This window comes from Schistocerca americana, chromosome 1 (genome assembly GCF_021461395.2).
Source record: "Schistocerca americana isolate TAMUIC-IGC-003095 chromosome 1, iqSchAmer2.1, whole genome shotgun sequence".
NCBI classification, from domain to species: domain Eukaryota; kingdom Metazoa; phylum Arthropoda; class Insecta; order Orthoptera; family Acrididae; genus Schistocerca; species Schistocerca americana.
Window position 1 is genome coordinate 591520733 of NC_060119.1, and position 21086 is coordinate 591541818.

The window sequence follows — 21086 nt, forward strand, 5'->3', positions numbered from 1 at the left end:
TTTCTCCAAGTAACAACTGAGCGATAAATAGAAAAAAAGTTAGTGTAGCCATGACTGTTATTTTATGTATTTTGTACTTTTTATATATAAACACATCCATTTTTATGAGAAAAATAAAAAGATAAATATTTTGTACAATGCTGTGTTTTTTAACATTAATATAATACGACAGTATCCGAGAATACGTGGGCAGTTTTTTAATTCTTTTTGAGAAGACTATCACAAAAGTAAAAACAGGAAGAGGAGGAGAATTCTTATTTCACATTATCTGCTAATGTCATTATACCAACAACAGAATTCGGTGCTTGCACATGTTATGGCCATATCTGTACCTCCTACTTGCTACTGGACGCCTGGCAACACGTATCCCGCAACGTGAAGTAAGATGCCACGACCTACGAACGCCACCTCAGCCCTATCGGCCGTTTGCGGATAACCTGCTGCCCTGTGCAATTGTTCGTGTGCGGCGGTTGTGCTAGCTACTGCACGCCTATGTCACTTGCTTTAGTCCCGGACTCAATTCTGCAGTTATGAGGCAGGCTTCTACCGCGACTGCTACTCGCAATATGGCTACAGCTGTCTCCTCTCATAGTTCCCTTATGTTTTATTTCTTGTTACAGAGCTACGGATATATCCATAAGGTTTCATTCTGGTGTACTACAAAGTCCTACGACAGTGGACACTGCAAAACCACTGTTTACAAACATCAAGCTCTTATATCTATCACGCTTCCGTTCCTTTGCATCATAACGGTTTCCCAAATTTTGCCGTTTAATTTGTTCTGCGTCCATCCTCTCTTCCATTGTGTTCTAAAATTAACAAAATAATAAGACGTTTCTCTCTCTACATTACTTTCGCTCTAGCAAATAACGGAAATGACAAGCAGTGATCAGTCAGTTACAGGGGCAAAATGATGTTATGACGTTCTCCTTGCACGTACTGTTGTTTTGATTACTAAGGTGCCTATGAGGGCAGTAACATCACACAGAGTGTAAGGTAAAACATGTGCTTAGGGGCAGCCATTTAATCACAAGGAGATTATCGCGTGGCTGTAAGCTACACAGGCGTTCAATCTGCAGCTTTCAAAGTACATTAGATACACGAAGTTGTCGCTATTGCTATCTCCAAGCTATTCCCGGGAAATTACGTTTCTTGTTACGACTGCCAGCACCTGTGTATCAGGCCAAATTCTTGTGCGTACCGTAAGACGTTGCTCTTCGGTAACAGACAAACACACTCGTGCACTCTAACAAAACCAACACTCTGTCTAAATAGTCATGTTCTCCTAAGCTCTAACAACTCATAAATCTTCAGCAACAAACCGCCTGCAGTAGAAATAACATGTAACAGTAAATAGGAAACTCTTTACAGAAACTCCATCTGGCGCAGCCAGATTCGTCTTTAGGCAAACTATCTGCAACAAAACATCTGGCATACGCATTATCTCTTATAAACCTCTCAACCTGAACACTGATATATTCCTGAACATTATTTTACTTTATAACAGAACCACAGTCAAGTGAAAATCTACACACTTTAATTGCTCGGAGAGTAACAACATTGACAAAACACATCGAGAGATCGTAAAACGTCAGGGCTTTTTTAAATAACCTGTGATATTTGATAATATTGCTGTATGAATCGATTGTCGCTGTCGCGGGCTGCACCATCATTTTTGGACCCAGAAATGCTGCACCCTAATGTCCCGTAATGGATAGTCTCTTTCTAAAACTGCATTTCACAGAGTAATGGTTCTAATAAGTGTCTGGGCCTTTAATCAAAGTTAATGAGGTGTATTTTATTCTCTGTCATTAATTTTCGATTCAGAACCTTTCGTAGTACTTCAAAAATGGCAATCTGATACAGTGAAATCCTTCAAGGCAGCCCACGAAGCACAGTTAATACGTGTACAAATATTTTTTTCCCTTAAGGAGCACTTTAACTAACAAGACAACATTATTATATCAGGCAATAGATACAGTTGACACACCATATTAAATTTCTTTTTTTTTAACAACTACTCCACATACAATAATTCTAGAATACACAGAAGCTCGTAAAGACATCCATATTCACAACAGCAAATCAAATATAAACGTTCGTATTATTAATTATAGCCTTTAACAACACTCAGCCTAGTATTCAGAATAGACATCCAATGTTTACAACAAAAATAAAACATCCACATTAACAAGTGGAGTGCCGGCCGCAGCAGACACGCGTCGACTCCGGGGCGCTACAGTCGGGCATAGCATTTCTCAGCTGTCGGCTGCACGCTGCACAGCCGACCGCTCTGCTCTCGGGAATGTAGTGTCAAGAACTCCATAACTGCCGTTTATCGGTCAAGAAAATGACAGAAAAGTTTTGTACAGGCTGGGAGTTGTGGCAAGAAACAACAGACAAAGTTAATTAGGAAACGCGTTTTGGAGGTTGTCAAGCCTTTGAATAATTCTCGACGAAACCGTTTACGAAACCTGGACGCTATATCACCGTCCTTACTGCACCTTTCAGTTCGGCGACAGTTGTGCAACATGAGCTAATAGTAAGGACCCAGATTTTTTTGTACGTATTTATTAGTTTCTTCATTTCCAAGTTCTTCTTCTTGTGTCTTAGCAATTACTGTTAACTTTCACTGCTTTATCATTTTCACTTTATGCGTACGAGAGTGACAAGGGCATGCAGCTGAATATCTCACCAAGTACAGAATACATTCTTATCGCTTTATATCGTCCATCTTATACCTGAAAGCTACTTAAATTGCAATAGAGCTTTTCAGTTGAGAAACAGCACGTTTCTAAAATATGATAACGAAAATAGTGAAAACTTTATGTTTGACTGGTTTGATGCTGTCCTCAAACTCCACCTATATAATACTAATCTTTTAATATTTAAGCACCGACTATAACATCTTCAATAATGTCTTTGACATATTCCATTCTTTGCTTGTCACCATTACTCTGCTTGCAGTATTATGGTGTCTATTTATGGAGATCGTAGCAAGCTTTCCATTAACCTATAACTCCTGACAAGACTTCTTATGCGTTTCTTTAGTCTGTTATCCATTCAAGCACGTCTTCATTTCAAGTATTACCTGAGCGTTGAACTATCATGTTCAAAATAATAACTCTATGAATTGTCAGACCCGTACGTGAAAGCATACTTAGCAACGAATTAACTTACAACATCTGAATAACATCACTATGAATTATTATAATTTGAATATTCGACATAAGAGGTGTATTTATGACAAAAAGTTGCTTGATCTTGATGATCGATCGATATTTAGCCATTCGTTACAGGTAAAAGGATTCTTAACATACTCCATGTGGCAGTAGGAGTAGAAGAATTCATATTGCCAAAATGATGTGAAACACTCTCAGAAAGAAAAGAAATTCATTCTTAGCTATAAGCACAAACATGTTTTACAGCTATTACCAGTTTCACGTTTATGTCATCAGCAAAAACGGCAGGGGACAGCTTTTCAAGCAGACTTCCACAGCTGAACGTACGCGAGTTGTATGACTCCATACGGATCCAAAGCTACAGTAGGGCCGCCTTTGTGCCGATAACCGTGGAAATTGGTAAGAGCTCTAATTTTTTGATGAGACGGCAATTAAAAATAAAATTTATTCTTAATGCGTGGCAGTCACTGAAGCACTTGCAGTTTAAGTAGTCAGAGAGATTGTGGTTTAATACTGTGAGACCCGGCACTCTCTCATGGCAATCTCTGTATTTTCCTGAAAGGTAGCCTCCTTTAATTCTGACAACAGCACTTTAACGAACTTTTCCTGTACGTGTTAAATATGGTACGAAGAAATTTCACGTCTGACTGTTAGCAAGACTGGAACGAGAGAGAATCACTGGACCACATGGAGGAGACATTATTTGATTCGCGATATCGCCGGGAGACCGTAAAACAGCAGTCGATGCCTAAGTAGTTATTCTTTCTTTCAGCGAAGCAATTACGCCATGCACTGCTTTCAGTAGTTGGAGCCCGAGAGCAGGTGAGTCTGTACGAGTGACACAAGCGAGTGCCACGACGTGGTAGCTGGCTGCACTAAGTGGAGACTGAGTCAACGAAACTGCGCTGCCCCGTAGTTAGCTGTCTGCTGCAGCGCAAAGCACACAAAGTCCCTGCCACTATGTGCAGCTCACTACTACAATTATATATATATATATATATAATTCCTTTGTAATATCACACACAAAATATACGTTGTACACGGCTACACCGCGTTGTTACTGTAACAACACTAATACTGATGCTCCAGTATGAGGGTGGGTCGTATTGGTCGTTGCAAAATCATACTGATGGCGCTTATACGACGAACTACGCATCACAGCGCTGTACACGCTACGCGCTTCTTTTGTCTAATGGTGATGGTGTCTGCAGATAAACGCTGAAAAACTACTCTCAGCACCAGTAGATTTCCTAGGAGTTGTGAATAGCCGCGGGGCACTATGCTTCTGGCGTTGTGGTGTCTCCAATAAATATGGGACACGGGATACAACGAGTGATTCTCGTGGCTGTCAGATATCGGGAATAATTGGTACGAGAGTAAATGTAACATGCTAGCAGCCAGGTAAAGCCTGTTGTCGGGTACTGTACACATTACACGTCATTTACGTGACTGAGTCCTAACATTTCTCCAGAAACACGTCCAATTAGTCCTTGTGCTGTAAACAAGAAAGGGTGAAGCAGACTTAACGTCGTTCATTATATTCTGAACGGAAAAGGATGGGGTGAAGCAGAGGATTACTGGAACAGGGCACAGAAGAGCATTCGGCGGCGTCCATCAAAGTGCGCAGGCAGAGAACGGGCTGCGACAACCATTGCTGCGGCGTGTCTGGAGGAGATAGCTTTTGTGCTTCAGATCTGCAGAAACTTACCCGCTTCCTGACAGTTCCGAATTGAAAATGCTGGCTCGATTTCTGTAAACATTTAACGTTCTATATTGCTCTTGTTAAGTGTCTAAAAGAAGTGTGGCAACACAGGGCACAGTGTTTCAGGAGGCATAGCCGATTGGGTATACTGAAAGTGGACACTTAACCCTGCAACTTAAATGTTATAAGTCTGCCATCTACTGAAATTATTCTGCGCTTAATTCCACGATGTGAATAAATAGTTCATAGATTCATATCGTTTTCTCATTTTCTAATAAAATTCAGTTCTTCTTACTTTTCGTAAAACTAACGTATCCAACAAAACTGGTCAGTGACGCCTCAGTTCTTCAAGGCTACAAAAGGAACACAGTTACTTTAAGTTCCTTTGGAGAAGCGCCAAGTGTCCTTTTCCGTTATAGCTTTCTGATTAACGAAACACGCTTTCTCCTCTATCATGCATCCATCGTAACTCCCACATAAATATTGGAGAGAAACTTTTCAACCTAGATAGCCCTATTTCTGGAATTGAATCAAATACTGCTGACAATGTATAACTTCGGGAAAATTTAGAAAACAAAGTATTTCAGAAATAATATATGATCGATCTGGAGTGCTTCTCAAAGCAGAACTTTTTCAGTGCTGAGTGACACTGTGTTTGCTGTTTGAACTACCACACATCTCTGGGTTTTGGTACTAAATAGAATTGTAGTACTGAACACGAAAAATATTCATACGAGCAAAGCTGAAAGGAAATGCCATTGATAATAGATTCCTTAATACGCAAGAGGAAGATCACAGTCTCATGAATAAAGAGCAAGGACAGGAAAAGTTGTGCCTTTGGACGAGTAGATTAGATTTAATAATAGGTTGGAAGGTCCAGGGAATTCAGTAAAAGGGGCCTAGCGCAGTGCAGGAACACCCAAAAAGTTACCTGCAATGAGAAATCATTTGGAAGATACATCGTGTTCATAGGCTACTTGTAAACAATAGAAAAAAGTTCGGTAGTTATCTGCTGGTACTTGCAAATGTAATTCCCACTTAATACTTACAATGATGTGAGATTACTGTCGCAAGACAAAACTGACGAACTGGGGACATGGGCTGCTAGTGAAGAGAAAAGTGGAACACTTAAAAGCGGTGCTTGTTGCTGAGCATATGTGCCTATCAAGCGAATAATATTGTAATGAGACGTTTGTTTCGTTCGGCAAAAAGCTGTGCTGCCAAAAAGGCAGACAGCTACCACGGAAACTTCCAAGGCTACAGTTACTCTTCACTTCATGTCAGATGGTATTCTTATATGGAGTGGATCCAGACATGAGTCACTGTCTTGTTTCAGCAGTAAGTAGAGACTGTTCAGCGATCGGGTACGTTTCTGCAGCAAATGTTATAGTTTCTAGTTGATTATAGAACGCTGTTTTGCTCGGTGTAGCGATATGAGATCTTCGAAAGGATGACGCTGGCGTTGATGTGAGTAGTCCCGTATAGCAGGGAGTGACAGGAAGAGCAGTGTTGTGCCTCCAACTCAGCCGCCAGCGCGCCGCGCAGCGTCGGCCGCCTCCAGAGCTCCGCCCCCAGAGCGCCACCCGCGGAGTTCCGCCCCCTTAAAGCGTGGTCTGGCGCTGTTTGGTTGTGTCGGGCGCCCCAACGCCCACGCCGCCTCCGCCCCCGCTGCCGACGGCTGCCCGCAGTCGCTCCACCTGCCAACATACCAATTCCGTCAGGCGCTCTCGGCCTGCTAAGCTCCAGTGAAAAGAAAGAAAACGTGGCTTACAATGAAGCAGAATTAATCGTCAGGTACAAATATCAGGAAGCTAGCTCATTTGTTGCATTCATGCAGTAGTATAGCCAGCTGGTCATTACAGTTGTAACACAGGAAAAAAGACACCACATAAAGAAAATTTACATATTATGTGTATCGAGTACAGTAGGAGCAATAGGTGATTAAGCCTGTAGGTGGTTTAGGGGAACACAGGATGCGAAATGTGGTAGACAGATCTGCGACGTTGGGCTGCGACAATTGTGCTGTCCTGCATACGCATCAAACAGAATTAAAGTATGATGCCAAATACGAGTGCATCATTGCATGCTTCTTCAGCTCTTATGCAAGAGGTCATCAACCTTTGTGGCTGGCGAGTGGTGGGATACCACTCCCCCGGCAGCGGTTAATGTGGGTTAATACAGACGCTTAGGAAAAAGTCTTGTAATGTTAGAATATAGTATTAGTGATGATCTGCTTAACATTGTCACATGGATTAAATATCTAGGCGAAAATTTGAAAAGCTATATGAAAAGGAGCGAGCACATGAGGTCGGTAGTGAGGGAAGGCAAATTGGTGTCTTCGATTAATTGGGAGAATTTTAGAAAAATAAAGCTCATCTTTAAAGGATACCATGTGTACAACACTAGCACGATCCATTCTTGAGTGCTGCTCGAGTGAATCCTCAGCAGCTAGCATTAGAGAGAGACATATAACGTGCTGCCAAATTTGTAACCCGTTGGTTCATCAACAGGCGACTATTACGGAGATGGTTCGTGAACTCAAGTGAGAATCCATTAATGGGAGACGTCGTTCATTTCTCGAAACACTATTGAGGAACATAGTTTACACGTGTTGTTCAGGCGATCTAATGTTGCAGTTTATAATGTGTAAGACAAAATCCGATGTGAAACAGTTTATTTCATGACCAGTTTCGAAAGTAACTAGGTGTCATCCTCAGATTCTAATATCTACAATATACGGATAGAACGTCATTAATGTAGTGATCTGCTTGATCACACAGTAATTATACACATGGTACAAAATTATCTGAATAATAAGCATTACATATCTTCTAGAAATACAATTACACATCAGTCTCGTCGACATACTGAGGAAGCGCTCCAATTATAATAATACAGCTCCACATTGGTTTGTCAAATATATAAAACTTGCTAAATGAAATATTCATAGCACCAATACGGAATATAGGGGCAAAAACAGGTATATCAGTAAAGTTTATGCCCCGACTACAACCGAGGAAGATTGCTTTAGATCCCATGTTAAGAACCCATGGCGATCAAGCTTGAAACCACTTAACATGGGCTCTAAAACACATCGGTTCAGTCTGATGTCGTCGATGCATAATCTTACAGATGTATCTTTTTTGCTCCTGTTCTCCTTATTTATGCTATGGACACTTTATTTTGCAAGTTTTAGATACTTAGCAATCGATTGTGGAGCTGTATTATCATAACTGGAGCGCGGCCCCATTATGTCGATGAGACTGATGTGTAATTATATTTCTGGGAGGTATGTATTGTTCAGATAATATGGTTCCTTACGTGTAACTGTTCTTCGGTCATGCAGATCACTACATTAAAGTCATTCTACCCATACCATGTAGATCTGAGAACCTGCGGATGACACCTAGTTACTATCGAAACTGTTCGCGAAATACACTCTTTCGCATCAAGCAATCGTGGCATCTAATATTGTAAACTATTATTGGGAAACTTCACAGAACCTGCATATGCGGATGACTACAAAACGTTTCTGCATTTGTCAACGTACATTTTGAGCATGAACCGCGAAGACATGACGAGAGAAATTAAAGACCATGTGGACTCAAAAGGACAAGTCTTTTTTCCTTCGTCGATTTGAGAGTGGAACATGTGATGTACCTTTTGCATTTCTTGCTTTTATGTTTTCGTTTCCTTTAAAACCAAAGAGAAAAGGTGAATGTGTAACCCAGCGTAGAGCCTGCGCCTACCGTCATGTATTTTTTATTTTCAAATATTAAAAAACATAAGATGTTTTCCCTGTTCCTCGGTAAGAGGAAGGACAGGCTCCCTGCTAATGAACGAAGGTAGACGCACGTTATTTTAGAGCGTAATCAGTGGTAGCCATTTTGGGTTGAGAGAATAAGTAAAAAGGTCTGTGTTTTTGATTTGTGTAGAAAAAATCATACATTGGTATTTCATTAGTGAAAAATTGACTTATTATTCCAAATAGTATTGTAATATAGAAGAATTCAAGAAACCCACCTGTGTACTTCGGAGCTAATACTAAGATCCGGATACAAAAGGAATGATGAACACGGTCAAGATTTTGTTGATGGATACGACGATCGGACATAGTGTTATTAATTGGTAAGCATAAATCTACAGCACGAGAAAGACTATTTCGTCCATGCAGAACTAATATGAACGAATATGAACCCATTTACAGGCATAGCCCAACTTCTTGTGCTTGTCCGAGCGTCGAAACATTAATCTCATTATTTCCATATATCCAAACATTTATTATATATATTTTTATTATATTGTAAACAGGAGTAGTAGTGGTAGGAGGTACGCTCCGCCATGCATCGTATCGTTGCTTGTCGATGTGGATGTAGATGAATCCGTAACTACCTACTTTCAGTGGTTAAGAGATCTTTAGAAGCTGGTAGCCTTGACAACAGTCGAATGCTCCTTGCATCAACATGGGTCAGGACAGAACGGGAAACATGTGCTCTCGTCTTTTTGCAAGACAATCTTACGGACCTCGAAGCTAGGCTGCTCCCAAAAACGTTAACCCACAGATGACTGTGCTTTGTACGCAGTGCCACACCGTACCATTACGCAAGCTGCTGGGTTCGAAGGAAATTGGTGAATGCAACCCGGCAACGTTCGTCTTCCTCGGAGCATCCACACATGGATATTTCCATCCGACTACTTTAGAAGAACCGGGACTCACTTGAAATGACGATAAAATACCATTCTTATGTCCAGTATTGCTGGAGGCACTACTGTAGGGGCGCCTTCCGCTGCTGCAAGCAACACTCATGGCCTTGCACTAGTTCTCGAGGTGTCGTCGCAAGGCGTGTGTGGGACCTTAGAGCACACCCGGAGTTCAACTTCCCAGCAAGAAAAACGCAGACTTTCCTATCAGGCACACATTTACAGTACATTCAATAAAGTAACCGTGAAGTAGTGGCAGAAAATGAAGCAATATCGGATAACTATACAGGGCAGTCATGTCACACAACTACAATTAAAAAGTACACATGAATTAACCTCGGTCATTCAAGACGAAGATTTTCTCACAGGGAGAAATGGTAACGTATTTAAGACACAGAACTCTTATCCATGTGTATAGTACAAATATCCGCCTCACTGTACAGTTTTTTCCCTGACGTTCCTGTAAAACATAAGAGGCTAATGTAGAGGCAGTTCCATTGAAAAGCATGTAGCTATTTACCCAAGTTTCTGTTTGTCTGCGGGAGACAGTCAGTTAGTCAGATTAAGAGGGGGGAGCATGCTTGGGGTGGCCTGTTTCGTGCTCGCTGAGGGCAAAAATTGCCATGCCAAGAGAACAACTGAGTATGACGCTTTTGCCATTTTTGTATGTACATCAAAGGATGGGAAACAGTGACGGTGACCGACCAGTGTGGGATGTTGGCTGCTTGCGCTCCAAAATTTTGGTCTACCCAATTGAATGAGTCGCCTCCGCCGTTGTGCTTCGTGCGAAGAGGCTGACCAATCGATGAGACACTCCCCCAACCTCGTATTTGTTAATATACGTTTTGTATACAAAGAGTGGGAAGTTTCAGCTGTGTTTCCCTAGTATTTTCGTTTTTTTTTCATAAAATAAGCGGTATTCTCTTTCGTCACATTCGCAACAACGTTGAGTGGTCCTCTCCATGGCAAGCTATTTTTACAGTGAAGGGTTGGAAGTTTTGAATTAAGATTCTGGGCTATTCGTCTCCCGGCGGCCGACGTGCCGATCGCTGCACACTATCTGATGTTTGGAGAAATGTAAGTGTCGCACTTGTGATAGCTCGCTCCACGTAACTTATGTCGCTTGACTGGTTATAATTTGTGACATCCTTTTGTCTCCTTCACTTTGAATTCACGGACTGGCCAGATGAGGAGATCTGTTTCCTCCACATAGTCTTCCAAATAATCTTATTATTCCCCCGCAGTGTTAGCGTTATTATAAAATTTCATTTGAGCTTTATACCTGTTACTCGCAGTCTTGACTTAGACATCAATATCGCTTACTGTTCTACAAATTTCCATGATTCGCTAAACCACAAATCATAAATATAATGTATTTCTAAGCTGTTGCTCTCACTGTGGCGGTGTTTTTGTTGTGTACAGGTACCAGATTCAACGACCATTAATTTAGGAATTCAGAGAAGGAAATGAGTGTTTCCGTCGGTCGCCTTTTATGTCTACAGTTTTGTTTATTGATCAGGGAAAGTGATTTCGATTTCCCCTTGATCTGAAACTAGGTTTTCTGTTGTTCCGTAATGCTACGACTAACGAACTTTAAGACAGAGGTCACAACTTTCATTCGTTTCTTACGAACAGAAATATCACTGTTGTGGGTTCTGTATTGTTATTGACTACGTTTGTTAGTAACACGTAAATCGTGAGACAGATCTTTTTGATAAAAGTACCCTGAAAATCTTAAAGTTTTCCGGGTGTTATTCCTCGTCCTGAATAAAACGCGAGTCGAAATCATAAGAGCAACACAGAGAACAGAAAGGCGGTGTTTTGCCAAAGTAGAAGAACACTGGATTATGAGCAGAAATGTCTTTGAACCGAGTGACCGACGCCGATCGTATTGGCGAGATGTTAATAAGAAATGCACGAATTAATATTATGCTGCATTTCTCAAGCAGATAAATAAGCTGACTATGTAACACAGTGAACGTGATGTAACTAATGTCTGTTGTTAACTGATGTTTAGGCAGCGTACGTTCCACCTGTTGTAAACCAAGTTGCATACGAAGTCCATTTTGGTTGGTTGGCTGTTTTTGGGAAGGAGACCAGACAGCGAGGTCAGCGGTCTCATCGGATTAGGGAAGGATGGCGAAGGAAGTCGGCCGTGCCCTTTGAAAGGAACCATCCCGGCATTTGCCTGGAGCGATTTAGGGAAATCACGGAAAACCTAAATCAGGATGGCCGGACACGGGATTGAACCGTCGTCCTCTCGAATGCGAGTCCAGCGTCTAACCACTGCGCCACCTCGCTCGGTTAGTCCATTTTGCTCCAGCTTAATTGTCAGCAAATTAAACCCACTCATCAACCACAGACAACATAACACCGCAAGTGGAACTCTCATCCTATGAAGCCAACGTGTCGTTATACTACACCATGATAAACTCTGCATAACACGTGCTAAAACACTTTGAAATTTACCAATAATAACATTCACGCAAGGCAAAAATTACACTGATTGGTCTCCAAAAATTAATATTTTCTTAACAGATAACTATCCCACGCAAGCAGGTACAACAATAGAATATTAAGAAAGAAGAAAATTTGAAGAAACTTACTGCTTTTTATGAACGGAGGAGATGTTATTACAGCCAAACCACACCTTAAAATGGGACGGTATACGACAAACAATGGCGTGCATTCTTTTCTCGCATAGAAAAAACACAGTTCGGCATAGCCAGATATTATCTTTTCTGCTTCTAGTAAGCTATTTACGGTTTCTCTGTCGTACAGGTAATACCTGTCCTGATATTCCATTGGTTGTATTCTCTTACTGTCGTATCGACTGACATTTTTATACGAAAACAACTGCAATTAGTTTCTGGCTGACTGCATCGGTGAAAGCGAAGGAAGCTTTTTGGATAGGATTTGGTTGTAAGTCCATGAAAGTACATGTAAACCACTAGATCCTTGTGGAGATGGCGATTTCTTTGGAGACCAGCCAGAATTTTCGACGCCGTTGTTCCTCGGGACTTCTGAGAATGTTGTTCAATTTTTCAAGGTTTTTGCGCTTCATATAAACGGAATATTAGGTTGTTTTTTCTGATGGCTTAAAAAATTATTTGACAAGTTCCGTACTGCCGAAATTAGAAGTTTTTATTCACGTGAATCGTAAAGTACGGAACAGTTCCTTAGGAAGAGCCGCTAGTAACCATCATAGATTTGTGTGAAAGAAAGACTTTAATAAACCAGCTGTGAAACGATGTAAACTACTGAAAATACGTACGAAAATGTGGAAAATTAGTGATGAAGACGAGAACATTAAAAATGCACCTCCACCTAGGAAAATTGTTCGGAAAGAACAGCACAAGAAAATCTATGCGTTGCATTTGTAGAAAGAGAAGTAGAAACTTGACCATAACCATTTGTAATAGAAAAAAATTTTGTGGTATGCCGAGACTGTTGGGAAAATACCCTATAAGTCAATAATTTGAAGTACTTGAATAAACCTGTCAAGACGACGTTGAGCGTCCGAAAAAGCTTCAGCGGTGAAAACCAGTTCTAATGTAAAGTCAGTCTACTGTATCCCGCAGCAGTTACGTTCGAGAGGTGATTATTCAGCGCCGCATGGAACGGAATGAAGAATGAGTTAGATGAGCTCATGGACAGCTGTAGACTTACTTCTGTTAATACAGAAGCGATAAACTTGTAAACACGCAAATTTTTAAACTTTTTCACCACTCTGAGCATATCGAGGGTGACTGACTGAGTAAGTGGTTTCATCACGTGGAGATAGTTTACTGAATTTCACTTTACATCCTAAGCGCTTCCTCATGTTTTTCCACAACTCAGCGATATCTCTGGGTTATTAATCGCTATACTGTCAGTATCTCGTACAATAGGCAGTGTTGGTGTTGCTCTTGACTTCTACCTGAATCTTGTAAAAACGTAACTCGTGCTCGGAAGACTTTTCTGCTGATCTGTGCCAGCATTACACACTGATAACTCTAACATTCTTCCATCAAGCTATTTGCCCCCTTTCAGTGCAATGCACTTTGCAGCACGCTGTTGATGTGTTTAAGATTTTACATGTACGGAGTGTCTCATCTAACTGGAATCTGCAAGCACTATGCTAATTTTGATGCAACAAGATAATAATTCAGCCCAAGATTGATTGATTACAAAAGCCCTATCTTCTTGTGCGACCAAAAATCACTTAAATGGTTTTTTTTTTAAATACAATGATCTGTAGCATTTATAATGGTACTGCGTTTTTTGTGCCAGAATCGCTGATCCGTATGAGAGAGATTTAGTGACATAACTATTTCATATATCTGAAAAGAATCATGGAGTAAAAATACATTGAATACGGAAATTGTTTTACTGTTGTTACGGCCGTTGAATGGTGCGTCACTTTTTACGGTAGTTCGGGTCGAAAAGGCGAGTCATACGTGATGTTTACGCCGTTCTCGGCCGAGACTATTAACTGGAATATTCTTCCAGATGACGTATTGTTCCAACAGCAGCACCAACATTGTAAAAGTCTCCACATTCAGAGTATTTTTACTCCATAATTTCATGTCACATATACAAAAGAAGTATATCACGTAACTTGTCTCATATAGATCTATTACTCTGGCGCAAATGTACAATAGTCCTTTCTTTTAGTGACCACGGTATTTTTTTACAGTACGATAATCAGTTTATTTTCGGTAGCACAAGCAGAAACGACTTTTGGGATCGAACAGTCTATGACTGGACCACTTTCTTGTCACAGAAAAATTAATACAGTTCTTCCAGACGCTAACTTTGGATGAAATGCTCTATGCATACGCAAATAAGCATGTAAATCTCTCTAATTTGTTATTTTTTCTCGTTGGTTCGTGTACATGTAAAATAGGTGATTTTCGTGTAGCTCTGGTCCGTAATAAAACATACTCCAAGAGCGAAATGCTTGATCAGGATTGCACTACTTCCCTAGCAGGATTGATTCAACGCAGTTGCCAACTATTTTTTACATTGTTTATCCAATCTGTAGCTGAAAATTGAGTTTTCACCGATAGCTGACTTTCCTCGTGAGAGACTTTTCTAGTAATATTTTACTCTCATTATACTTCCAGGTGTAATAATTTAATAACAATGTTTTGGGCTTAAATTAAAATTCTTTGAGAAAGCAAATGGTTGCTATAAAGACAAATATGGCCGATATAATTCTGAAGCAATATTACAGTAACAATCATTTTCTCCTGTGCCGATCATACCTGAAATAATGTCCTGTTTTCTGAGAGTAAAAATTTTTCATTGTCAAGCTGAATATTTTACAGTTTCGTTGTTTCGACTTCCACTGAAATTTTCTTGTGTAGCATATTCTTATTTCTTGTTCCTACTTCGGAGGAAGCAAAATGATCCTTTCTTATTCTGATTTACATCTCTGCCTCTGCATCATCCTTGACAATCTGTTTCACGCACTTTAATCATAAGTATGGTACTACACTTTTTCCATCTACTGTTCGTTTCGAAGTTATAGATTTCCTTACACACATTCCATAAGACTGTCTCTTCATCTAGTGCAGATTTCCCTTAGACTTTCTCTCCTTATCTGCTCCTTGTACCTCTTCATTTCGTACTTTTTCTGACTGTATTCTTCGGTAGTAGAACATTTCGAATCACTGGCCTTTCTAACGTGCAAAATCGTATTTCAGATTGCATAACCAGTTCATAATCCTATTAAACATGTGGAAATGTGTTGGCATTTCAGCTGTATTGGAGACTCTTAAATGATTTTCTTTAATTAATATTTTGTTCTACTATACTAATTTACAAATATACATCTATTGGTAATTAACGTTTATACTCACATTATTAAATTATTTACTTTAGTATGTCTTTTACTGGTGAAGTTTCAGCTGGCTACATACTTTTCTCTTGTTCTGTAAAGACAAGAGCTTTTCAATAACTGTCGTTTACCTGTTCAGTTTAACTACTTACGAACATTAACGGATTTCTCATTGCAAGTGTCAACAATTACTCCCGCATTTAGAAAGTCTTTTTGCTGACCTATCTTTACTGCGACTTCCTTCTGGTATTATGTACATTCAACCGTATGCGTTTACGCCGTTGATTATTATACAGTGTGTACATGTCGAGTCTCAAGACACTTCGCCCTGTGACCTTTCTCGTAAACAGCTCCCTTCACCGTTTCTATACATTAAATGGCAGTTTAACTTATCGCTTTCTGACACAGTCTCACAGTATTATGCTTCAGATTTAATCTATATTTTTTTAGCTATTTCTTTATTTTCACACTGCAAGAGAGAAGTTTACCAGAATAATGGGTCAGATTCGTGTTTGCCCTTGCATAGTTATAGGAGATCATTGCAAAATCTTCCCTAGGAAAGACCTTCCGTTCGTATGTAGGATTTCTAACACTCTCTGATCAAGTCTGTGGTTTTAGATCGCAAATATTAGATTTTCTGCGCTTCAATCAATTTAGTTAAAGGTAGCGAAACTGAAGTGGACGAATTGTGCTCACAAGTCGATATACTCATCTTTTCAGCACTTGCCGTCAGTTGCTTATTCTCTTTACGGTGATGGAGATTAAAATTGTATAAATAATTCGTTGTTTGGGACAACAGGGAGGAAGCCAGTAATGAAACACATATTAGAAGAAAATATTCTTTACTTCCAATAGTCAACGTATCGATAATAGGAAGAACAATATCACGTTATATTCTTCAGGTGGGTCAGGGATTCTCATTTGGCAGGGTGTGAAGAGTGTGTTCAGGTCTCTCAGTTAGCCCACTGTGGGATGCTACAACAGGAAAACACTCTACTACAAAACATTTTACTCAGGTTAAGGCACTTATATCAAATCTAGTAAAATATTATTACCTTAGGCATTTCTATACATTTAGAATTTATCTCATCATTTCGTAATTCGCGACTGACAAACATCCTGATTGCTTTGTCTGCCACTTCGTGTGTCGAAGTGCGTTTCATCACGATTAGAGTATGATCCTAAATCGTATATGCATTCGCATGTATTTGCAATCCTTTTTATGCTTCTTTGATCTTCATAAAGCATTTTCTCCGTTGCTTCTCGTTTTGGAGTTTGTCTTTGTCTCTTGTGATTTATAAGTTACGTGTTTGTATAGTATAAAAATAGCAGGAAAATTTCAAACTTTCATGTCATTTCAAGTCCTTCCCCTATCATAAATTATTTAGTTATCACATCATCAGCAAACACATTCCATTTTGTAATAAATAACAAACTTTCATCCCCTCTTAGATGTTAATCTAAATTTTCAACTTTCTCATATATTTCTTGTGTAACCTCTGACGATAAATATTTTGTGTTTCTTTCCTGTTAGTAAGAATTTTGAAATTATATCCTCTTATATCATTATAACGCAATATTTTGTTATATATTTCTGCGTGTAACATGGGTTTTAAAAAATAAAAAAATTATGAAATTACTTTTTTGAGAGTCTCTAAAATCTTGATGAATATAAAAACCATAGTGACCCTCTAATTCGACGGTTTATTCGAATACGTAGTTATAAAATTGCCATAAGTCATAGTCAAGAAATGAATATCATTCCCGGCAGTGACTGTTTAAGATGTATTAAGTATTTCATTATTATACACAATGCATTCAACGTATGCCGCGTATTTTTCTGAAATAAAAGTTTTTTTACGTACAACATATTTCTCAGCGTTTATCCAATCAGGAATATACGGGTTTCGTCGTCCGCGAGAGGCCTATTTCTTGTAGTTTCCCAAGTTTCCAACTCCGTAAAATGAAACTGATGATAATTACGACTTTTCTTAGTCTTCTCCAGCTCTGGTTGTTATGAATGTCACCCGTGACTATTAATTGCTTTTTAACTTCCTCATTATAAAAAATGGCCATTTTCCGTACAATATGGGTAATAGCATAAGCATATAATTACAGTAGGCAGCGTCACAGATAACCTACGTTTACTAGTCTTGTTCTCATTCGGAGATCTCTATGACATTTTACAGCTGTATGAAGTATTCCTTTTTATTTCATTTCTATTGCAATTTTTCTCCTTTTTATCTTCGTCCAGGCACAATAGCCCCTTTCCATGTGGTGTATACGAGTTGTGTTAGGTGTATCCGTTGAGTGTGGGTGAATGTAGTGGGCGTGTTTATAATGTGTGGTCATGTTTGAGCAGTATGATTATGAGAGAAAGCTAACGATGAAACCCGGTGGTGGCACGTAGCCTGCACCTCTCAAATGGCATCAAGGTGTCGCTGAGCTTCGGAATTGTCCATCACTCCATGATTCCTCATGAAACGCCTTGTATTTTCTGACTGTCGGTCATGAATCATGATTCTACCTATAAAATTGAATTAAAAACTATCTGGGTGTACTGCTGTACCACAGTGTGACATACATGGAGTGTACACGAAACGTTCCTGATTCCCAAATGGAATTAAAGCAAAACTATGAGATACAGATAGCAGCTCAAAAATTTTTGTTTCGATTAATGTCTAATTAATTCCTTCTCTTTTATTTCAGAAGTTAATTAATTAGCAGAAATGACTACGGCTCAACAGAGAGCCCAGTCTGTGGTGTGGTGTGCAAAAACTAAATCTTCCATTGCTGTGGATAGAAATTTCCAACGTGAATTTCAAGTGAAACCAGCAGACGTTAAGATGAACTGGGTTGATGTGATGAATTCTTAGCCAATATGAGTGTAGACGGACATTCTGGTTATGTCGGAAAGAGAGGTTCAGAGAGAGCGTCCGAAGACAGATCGCTGAACATCACGAGAGCTAAATATCACCCACTCAATAGTACAGTTCACAAACTGCAGAATAAATGACTTCACTTGAACGCATACGAAGTTTGAATTATGCAAGCACTGAAGCGAAACGGCTTGGAGCTTGCTACTGCTATTGCTACTTGCTACTGCGATTTTGGACCGGATCAGATAAAACCTTAACTACCTAGGAAATGTCTACATGAAATGATTTTGAATAGTTTTACTTTATACCTACGTCTCATACGATCGTTTGATTTGATTTCTATATGGATCTTATGGACATCCTGTACGTAAGATGCCAAAATACTAAAATAACTTACGTTTATGTCAAGTTGCAGAGGCCATCTTCAGGGTGTAGTCTCTATGCACTGACTCAACTGCAGAAACTCGGCCGATATATTGGTTATTTCAGTACTTTTAGCATCTCATGAGATGATGCGGCAGCACAGATAGAAGGATTTTAATGAGATTGATACCGGCCGCGAAACGGTGCCTATATTGACGAAAAGTAATGTCACCAAGAAGGAGTTGTGCGACATAAAAGAAAATTGGTAGACGTGTCTCGACGTCCAAAAGATGACGTCTGTTCAGATTTCCCTCCAGCCGCAAAACAGCGACGCTAGTAGCGTCTATAAGGATGCAAATCACGTTTGCTCTAAATACGTTCTGTAGCAGTCGTGAGAATTAGTTACCTTTGAGATCGGACGTAGTGAGTTGATGTTAGTCAGGAATTCCTTTAATTCAACGAAGATTCCATTATCAGCAGCTCACTGAGTTTGAACTAGGTAGTGTAATAAGGCCACGAAATACTGAATGTTCCTTCTGAGATATTGCCGAAAGACTTGGCAGGACAGTAGCCACAGTACATGAGTGCTGACAGCAGTGGACACGGGAAGAACGATGGCGAGAATACCAGACTCCTGGTGGCAACGAGGCACTACCGAGAGGATAGACAGTCGTGTTCACCATATAGCTGTGAGGCCTCGTATTGTATCTCCTGCAGCAATTCGGGCAGCAGTTAGTATCACAGAGAAACATCTACCTGTCACACATTAGTTACCTCAAGGACAGCTCCGAACGAGACACCCTGTAGCGTGCATTCTATTGACCCCCAAACCATTGGTATTTGCCATTTAATTGGTATTAAGCGAGAGCTCATTGGAGAGAAGAATAGAGGTCTGTTGTGTTTCCTGATGAAAGTCGGTTGTGCCTCGGTGTCAGTGATGGCCGTGTGTCAGTAGTAGGAGATCAGATGAGCACCTGCAACCAATGTGTCTGCGGCCTAGACACACTGTACTTCCACCTGGGTTTATGATCTGGGGTGAGATTTCGTATGGCAGGAGGAGCACTCTCGTGGCTATCCCACACAGCCAGAGAGCAAATTTGAATGTCAGTCTGGTGATTCGACCTGTTGTGCTGCCACTGTTAAACAGCAATGCAGACAGTGTTTTCCAACAGGATGACGCTTCCCTACGTACTGCTGTTGTAACCCAACATTCTCTGTGGAGTGTCGACCTTTTGCCCTGGTCTGCTCGATCACGAGATCTGTCTCCAATCGAGCACGTGTGGGACATCATCGGAAGACAACTCCAGTGTTATTCACAACCAGCATTAACCGTTCCAGTATTGACCGACCAAGTGAAAGAGGCATGGAACTGCAACCCCCTAACTAACAATTTTTTTCCTGTAGTGTATTTGTACCTTTAAAATTTTTATACAGGAAGCCAGTTTTCAAACCTTTATCTGGAGGGTCACGATAGGCAAAGAGTCTGGAGGAACTTAATCGTTGCGAAGTAGATTTAGAATGTCTTTATTAATAGTGATGTGCGTCATTGCTCCCTACTTATCAGAAATGCTGGACACACTGACGTTGTTCGAGTGTGCGTAAGACCTTTCGATGAATAGCGATATTCTGGAAACCTGTGTAAGAGCCTGCCGATCCTACGAACACGTAGTAGCGAAACAAACGCGAGGAGTAGGCTGGGCTAGAAGAGAGCCGACAGGTATCTGAGTAGCGAGGAGACGCAGTCGACGACTGCGCGCAGCACCTGCTGCAGGGCCGACGAGCATACGCTGAGGTACCGGGACAGGGTGGGGCCGGATGTGGCTGTGGGAGCGGACGTCGGTGCGGGGGCGGGGACGGGCTCTGGGATGGGCAGGTCGTAGTGCAGGAAGAGCAGCTCCAGCGAGAAGGAGCACGCGGCGGAGGGTCGGCGGCGCACCTCGGCGGGCGAGACGTCGTCGTCGGGCTCGAGCGCCGGGTTGACGCGGCCGTTCATCTCGTCCTTGCCGACGAGCGTGGCGGCGCCGTAGACGCGGCCCAGCTGGCCCGCCGCCATCACCGCCAGCTGCTCGCCCTCGGCCGGCTCGCCCACGCGCTCCACGTCCTCCGGGATGTTCACCACGCAGCGGAACACGTCGTAGCCGGGTGCCAGGTGGCCCGACTCGAAGATCCACCTGCCGAATACATACATACACACTCTCTCACTTGATGAATAACCGACAAACATATTTCGGGCACTTTTAGTGCTGCAGCTTTAGGTGTGCAGTGAAATCGCAACTGAAGTGGCGCACGGTGCCGGTTTCGGCTCGCCCAGTACGGATGGAAAAAACCAACCCATACCAGCATTTTAGTTCTGAATAACCGGTACTTTTTGGTATATGTTTGGCATGATCATGGACTACAACATAGTTTTCGAGCAGAGTTTCAAAAAATTAGAA

The 21086-nt window shown here is 40.9% G+C and overlaps 1 protein-coding gene across 1 annotated transcript in view; it reads right to left on the bottom strand.

Moving 5' to 3' along the window:
* Positions 1–39: 39 nt before the first annotated feature.
* Positions 40–21086, bottom strand: part of LOC124606767 (high-affinity choline transporter 1) — a 360300-nt gene continuing 339253 nt past the window's right edge. The window contains exons 12-13 of the mRNA XM_047138825.1: positions 20588–20822; positions 40–6581 (exon numbers count right to left, since the gene is read on the bottom strand). Coding sequence (XP_046994781.1) covers positions 6486–6581; positions 20588–20822 — 331 coding nt within the window. The 3' untranslated portion in view covers positions 40–6485. The remainder of the gene's footprint in view (positions 6582–20587; positions 20823–21086) is intronic.